The sequence below is a fragment of the Coloeus monedula genome, assembly GCF_965178545.1.
Source record: "Coloeus monedula genome assembly, chromosome: 7".
NCBI lineage: Eukaryota > Metazoa > Chordata > Aves > Passeriformes > Corvidae > Coloeus > Coloeus monedula.
In genome coordinates, this window is record NC_138787.1 from 31,559,712 (window position 1) to 31,566,904 (window position 7,193).

The following is a 7,193-nucleotide window of genomic DNA, read 5'->3' on the forward strand; positions in this document are numbered from 1 at the left end:
TACAAACCCCCCCCCCACCCCAAACTTCAGGCCTCTTAGCACTACTAGAAAAACTTGGCTCCATATTTTAATACTACGTAAGTTGGGGGAAATCATTCAGTTTCTCAGCTGTCACATACAGATTTCTTCTCTCAGTAAAAACTCAGATCAATGGATTTAAAAATACCAAGTACGTTAAGCTGGGGAGTCCATCTCTCAAATTCAGAACTTACTCAGAGGAGCAGTGTTTGTTAGGAGATGACATACCATTACCTCAGCCTTCTGGGGAACACAAGCTGGTGCCTTGCACATTTTGATGGAGACAAATAAGGTGTCTACCTGGCTGTGTTGGCCAAGTAATTTAATTGTTTTTCTGCCCAGGGTGGGGAAAGAAAGCGTGTGGTGATGCTTCTTTTGATGTAGCTTGTAACTGTATGTGTACAGGGAATAACTGGGAAAGAAAGTTAAAAGATCACTGCAGACAAGCACCATGTGAATTCCCTAAAGATAACACTACTAAGCTGTGTTTAACTTTCACAGATACCCTGGTTCTAGAAGAAATACAAGGTCATTCTATAAATGATGAAGACACATCTAAAATGGATTGATGTTATTTTTACTTTAAGTGAGCAGCTGAAGATTGGTTAATTCATAGATCAGAAGGTACTTCATAGACTTGTGGGTAGGAGAAAAAAACCATAGATTCTATTTTTGTTCTATCAACTTTTACCCTTCTGAGTTTGTTACTGTGAATGCACTCAAATGTCTTGCATCAGTGTAGTACCAACTTGTCTTATTTCTACACAGCTTTGACAATTTGGAAGACTGTGTAACCCATTTCTGGGGTGACTGCTGTTGGTATTTAGAAAACTGTCCCAACCAAAATACACTTTCTTTTTTGTCTCCCCAATTTAAGATCAATCTCACAAGATAGCTTAGATGGCCAGTCACCCCCAAGTCGTGTTGCCCAATACTGTTTACCCCGAACACTCAGTCGGAAGAGCAAATATTTTGAACAGCAAATGCAATTGTCATTTATTTTTAGCAGTATCATCAGGGTGAAATAAGTTCAAAGGTTAAAATGCTTGCATCATGAAACAAGTACACTCTAGATGAATACTGAAAAATTTTGGGTCAGTTGCATACTGCAGTCAGCCTTAGAGCGCTTTTTAATCAAACTGAAAAATTTACTTCACGGGGTTGAAAAATCTGTTATGGATCTTAAGCAACACACCAATACTGAATTGTTAAATCTGTGCTAGGAGTGTTGCACCTTCACATGTTTGTTAATAGCAAGCAAAACCTGTCAGAAAGAGATTTCCAAGGAAAACATCATCCCCTTTCTTATCTCTACCTGCAGTGGGTGCCAACCAGCTCTGTGCAAGAGCTAATCATGGAAGCACGATAGAAGGAACACCATCTTATCACACAGGAGTGTTGTTAACATTAACAGGAGTTAACATTTGTTATTGCCATATCCAAAGTCCAGGTTCCGTCCTGCACACTGCAAGCTCAGCAGAGCAGAGCTGAGTGTGTGTGTGCCAGCTGGCCTCTGACCTCCTGCGTGTTGGGCTGGCTTCAGTGCACGTCTCTCCTCCTTCCCAAGCACTGCGAGGATCAGGATGTTGCTGGCCTTTCTTTGATCTAACAAAGAGGAAATAGCAGCAACTCCCTGAGTGGGTGTCAGAACAATCCCCTGTTTTTCAGCAGTGCCCAGGCATCAAAAACATCTGATCCTCCACCTTACCGCAGGCAGAGCAATGGCTCTACAATTATATTTTGGTTTGAGGCTTGCTGCTTCTGTTTCCGATCTCAAGGCTGTATATGATAACGGTTGTCTCTTTTTACCACCTTATTAGTTTAATAAAAGCAACTCCCTCTACCTACAAATCTGTTTGTAGATGCTCTTAAACCACCACTGCCCAAGTGTTATTTATGCAGCCCAGGTGCCTCACACACCTGTGAGCACTAGGCAGTCACTAGGTCAGCAGTATTTTCAGGCAGCCCAGCATCCTATACATTTACAGACGTTCATCCTGCTGCTAGACAACCACAGCAGCCCCTCAACTCAGCTCCATCTGTTTCAACTCTTCCCCGCAGTGGTAGCACTCACAGTTACTGCCTGTCCAGCCAAATTTTGTGTTGCTGCTTCTTGTCACAAACACTGTACGCAGTGACCACCAGTACCTTTGCTTCTGCCTTTTGTAGTCAATTACTTCAGAGCTTTTATTTCCACATCTTTAATTTCTCAGCTTGCTCCTGAGACACAGTTGATTGCCAAAGGGCAAGCTAAATAGTAAGACCAGTGATGTTACTTTCTTAAGGATGGTGAAGCTGCAAGCAGAAAGGTGTTACTACAGTTAAAATAAAGTATCCCAATAAAGACATACAAGGTAGAGTTCTCAATCACTTGTATTACTTGGCAAATGGCATTATTTGTAAGCCTGGCCAAGAGCAAACTGTCTCCGGGATAAGCACTGTGTACAGAGTGATGTCTTCCTAATGCCAGAGATATGAGAAAGGAGAGCAGCACTGTAACAATTAATTGTCACAGGGGAAACAAAGCCAAGTGAGGACTGGGATATAGAACTTACTATTCCCAGCCATCCTTTAGACCCAACTCCACGGCAGTCAAAAATTCTGACTACACCTGTTTTGACAGAAAACATGCTGGCAAAGCACAGTGTGCTCACAGTGCTTCCAGCTAACAAGAGCAATGTGGGAACATTTGTTGGTATGTTTTGATAAAGGTGGGCAGAATCCTTCAAGGATAACCAAAAATACAGCTGCCAAGATGGAGCTGTATCACAAAGATGTGGAATTTAGGGCTAGAGAGGAGGTAAAAGCATTTCTTATGTTGAACATCTGCTCTTACCCCTCTCTTGCAAAGTGAATTTAATTAATACAATCTCGAGTAACAGAGCATACAAGGGCAGGCAGAAAAAGCCAAATGCTTATTTTGCTTACCCAGAACAAGGAGGAACAAGAATAAATAGCCTTTTTTTGTTGTTCTTTATCCTAACACATTTTAAAGGACAAAAAGCAACTCTAATAGTATTCCCGACTAAAAGTAGCAAAGGTGGAAGTTTTAATTTTTGAAAGCATGTGAAGTAATCTCTAAATCTACTACTCACCATGTATAATTAGCTACAAAACTGTATTTACCTAGACAGACAGGTAATGGTAGTTTTCATCCCTATGTAGTTCTATAAATCAGTAATAAATCTTATCTGAAGAGTGCTTGAAGTCCTCACCTATTCAGATGCTAACCAGTACAGCAGGAATTATAATGCCTTATTCCTGTAAAAGGTTGGGATTTCATTCTCAAATGCTCTATGCTGGAATAGTTGAATGTCCAGTTTTGAAAGCAAACTCTTCCCTTTCCATCATCAGCAGTTCTAAGAGACTATAACTAGGCAGACCAAAACAATTAAAAGCCTACTAGAGATGGTCACAAGTGTGTGTTTTGTAATCAAACTTTTGCTGATGATCACTGCAAGTCTTTCTCTTTGAGCAGCCTTGCCAATGTTCAGCCAGTCTATACAGGATTCACCCCTCACTGCAGCCTAGTACATGGCAACACCAAGTTGATTCTTTTGCTTTTACAGCATCAAAACAATCAACTCCACTGCCTGTGGAACCTTTCCTTTCCCAGGGAAGGTTTTGTGTTCAGTATTTGCCTTTTCTCTAGAAGCCCAACACTGTTGTTGGGAAATAACATGTTCCAGAAGCGTTTTATGAAAGATGATTTTGCAGTTGTTGACTAAGTCTCTGAAAGCTCCCGGCAATAAGTATCAAGCAACCTTGTTCTTAGCACACACAGCATTAGAGATAACCTTTTCCAGATAAGCTCTGTGGTGCTCCAGCTGCTGTTGGTTGCCACTCACCTACCTGGGAAAGGAGGCAAGGCCGACTGGTGTGGACACGAGTCAGCAGTGCCCGAACCCCCTCTAGTGGCACAAGGACGGGGAGGACGGCTCTGCTCGGCAGCAGCAACACGGCAACTACGGGATGAGCTCACAGAGGTCCTAAGGGATGACCAGCACAACAGCTAAAGTACCAAATGCACTTTAATGAGATCCAGATTTTGTTCCCAGAAGGAATTTATACCGTGTCAGTGTATTAGGCAAGAACATAATTTCTCCTGAACTACAGGCATGAGGAGAATCCACTATGACATACTAGGTATCTAAGGTTACTCTTAGAAACCAGTTTTCCACATTATTAGAAATAAGGCAGGTTTCAGGCGTGCATGTAGCTGATTTATCCAGTCCTCAGATGCCATATTTGCCCTTTAGTTCTTCCACTTTTGCTATGTAAGCTTTCATTGCATCTTCTTTGGACATTCCTGAAGGACAAAACACAGGAAGCAGTCAGATACCTTTTACAGATTAAGATGCCTTTTACAAGTCATAATTCCTTGCTACAGCCTGTGCCACCTGAGAGCAAAGCAGCCAGGAGTGTCACTTGGCTGTGAATCCACTGATGAAGTTTTAAACAAATGTGTTCCATCAGCCATGAAAAAACAGTGTTTCACAGCAAAGTTATTTTACAGACAGCAACCAAGCAGTGTATTAGTTCTATTAATGTCATTGACAATTATTACAGGAAAGCTATTCCTTAAAATACCAGAAAAAAAGCCCCATTGCCATAGATTAGACGACTTGTTTGGCTCCTCATTTAGAGCTAAGAGCTCAGTTGTTTCTTCTAAAGCTTTCCTAACTAGAAGATGCATAACAGCTGGAGGGAGAGCTCAGTCTTTGGGGGTTCCTAGGCTGGGACCAGGAAAACAAATTTAGGTTTCTGCTGCTGTTATTGTTCTTCTTTATTTAACATCTTAGGCCAGCTGGGCATTTTGTACCCTAATTCCCTTTCACACGGGCCATATTTTTCAGGATTATTTCTGCCTTGCAGAGGTAATCAAAAGTAGAAGTTTATTATGGCATTCTGAACTTCTAGAACTCTTGTATTGTAAGGTACCACCCCTCTGTTTCTTGCTGAACTATATGTGCCTTTTTGACTAGTTTGCCATTGGTAATTTTACTCATTTCCTTAATCAGACACTTACCTTTCAATGCACTCCAGGCATCCCACTTTGCTTTGCCTTTGAAGTCCAGCATACCAGGGCGCTCTTGAGAGAGACAGGATAAGCAGCAGGATTAGTTTGTGTGATCTGGCTGTAGGTAATACCCCCTTGAAGGCTTAGTTAGCTCTTAACCATGACAAAATACAATGGCTCATCTCTGCAGCTGTTGCATGCTAAGCTGTAGCCAGCAGATCACCTCAGGGGAATACGTTACAACATTGTTGGTGACAACAGAAACAGACATTTTCAAATTTCCTTGAGACAGCAGCATTTGAGCAGAAGAGCACGAAGTATCATGACGTGGTTTAATTGTACTTTCTGAAGAGCCTGATGTCTCATAAGAGCTATCCAATAAAGAACACCAGCTCTAAAGTAAAGCAGAAATACCCCGAGGTCCATTACAGGTAGAGACGTGAAAACAGACAGCTGTTTGTAGTAACATACAGCTTAGAACTCATTACCATCAAGTTAGTGGTGTGTTTCTAACCTATAGTTCTGCATCTGCATTTGGAAACCTTGGAAATCTAACTCACTTCACTGCAGGCTGTGGTGTGGCTGAGTAGAATGACGTGTATATGGTTATGCTTCACGTATGGTATTCTTCACGTAAAATCTTTTGTGATTTTACTTCCTTTCTCTCTCCTTAAAGACAATTCTTAGAACTCACAAAAGGAACGGGGCAGCATCCACAGAACACCCTTGTGCAGCTCCCATGGCACAGTGACCTGTGGCTCCAGTTGGCAGCTTCACTCCTCTCCAGCACAAAGCCCACCAGTCACCCTCCCACAGGCTGCTTCTCTGCCAATTCAAGCTGGCTGCTGCTTCACAGGAGTGCAGCCACTTGCAGGAATGGTGGCACATTCACAGCTCTGGAGCACTGTTTCACCCTGTCAAGCACTAATAATGCTGAGGTCCAGCCACATCAAAAGGATCATATCTTAAACCCAAAGTCACTTTTTTCCTCCCTCATGCTGCCCACTTTGGAAAAAGATTAAATTACTTACCATTTCCTGTACACTTCACTGCCAGCTTTTAAATCAATGGACACTCAATAAACTTTGCCAGCTACTGGGTTAGGAGGCCAGCACTCCAAAGAAATGACCTTTTCCCTTTCTATTTCTAGCTACTCCAGTGTCGATAGCTACTACCAAGGTCGATAGAGACACGCTTCACTCTACATGTTATTCCAAAGGCTGAGCTGCCATCGACAGCAATGTAGTGAGAGAAGTAGCCAGAAACATTCTGCACTGTGTCCTTGCAGACACATCATTGGTACAGTCTTTCTAAAGTATAATATTTAATTGCAGCTCCTATAAAAGTTTTCTCCCGTTCTTCTGGTTCTGCTTTCCAATACTATTTTTAGCAGCCAATCCACTCTAAATAAACTGTGTCATCCCATCCAGTACTGCAATTCCACACTTGTATCGTTTGCTTTGCTGTTTAAGTCTGTATAACCGAGAAGTGTTTGCATTAAAGCAGCACCCCTTGGCCTGAGCAGCTACTTACTGACAGAGGTCTCCAAAAATCCCAAACCCAATATTTGCACAAAGCTAACACAAAGCCTCCTCAGGCCCTCGCTGCACGACGAGGTTCAGACGGCGGCAGCTGGGTTAATCTAAAAACCACGAATTGCACAAAGCCTTATCGGGTCAGCCTGTGCCCTCCCGCACAGCAATCGGTGCCAAGTCGGCACTGAGTCACTTTCGCTGAGCCGCGGGATTGCGGGAAGCGCAATGGGGGAGAGGTTTTGCCTCCCGAAGCGTCTTCAGCGCGGGCAGCCCGGGCGGTACGTACCCGTGTTCACATCGCCCACCGTGGCCTGTTTGTAGTGGCTGTAGATGTCCAGCATCTCCTGGTCCGCGGGCTGCGACTTCAGCTGCTTCACCTCCTCGGCAGCTTTCTGGAACGCGGCCTGGGGGGGAAAGCGGCAGCGGGTGAGCGAGGGGAAGGTACCCGGAGCCCCCGAGCCACCCCGGCTCCCCGCAGTCCCGGCGCCCCCCGCACCTCGGTCATTGCGACGAGCCCCGCACGGTCCCTACCCCGCCGCTTCTGCCGGACCGCCCCCGCCGCACGCCCGCCTCACCCCTCGCCAGATCGGCCGCCGGCCAATCGCAGCGCCGCGGGCCCC

At 44.2% G+C, this 7,193-nt stretch overlaps 1 protein-coding gene across 1 annotated transcript; it reads right to left on the reverse strand.

Annotated features, from left to right (window-relative positions):
• Positions 1-4,031: 4,031 nt before the first annotated feature.
• Positions 4,032-7,131, reverse strand: DBI (diazepam binding inhibitor, acyl-CoA binding protein). Its single transcript, XM_082285560.1, has 4 exons — positions 7,070-7,131; positions 6,860-6,977; positions 5,048-5,110; positions 4,032-4,327 (listed from the first exon to the last, which is right to left on the reverse strand). Exons 1-4 carry the CDS (start codon positions 7,076-7,078, stop codon positions 4,254-4,256), a joined length of 264 nt encoding a protein of 87 aa, XP_082141686.1. The 5' UTR covers positions 7,079-7,131; the 3' UTR covers positions 4,032-4,253.
• Between the last annotated feature and the right edge of the window lie 62 nt (positions 7,132-7,193).

Excerpts from the sequence above, each read along its gene's own strand:
- DBI (XM_082285560.1), bottom strand. Across the intron at positions 5,111-6,859 it reads GGTGGGCGATGTGAACACGG|AGCGCCCTGGTATGCTGGAC; the intron begins GTACGTACCGCC and ends GTCTCTCTCAAG. Across the intron at positions 4,328-5,047 it reads TGCCTGGAGTGCATTGAAAG|GAATGTCCAAAGAAGATGCA; the intron begins GTAAGTGTCTGA and ends TTTGTCCTTCAG.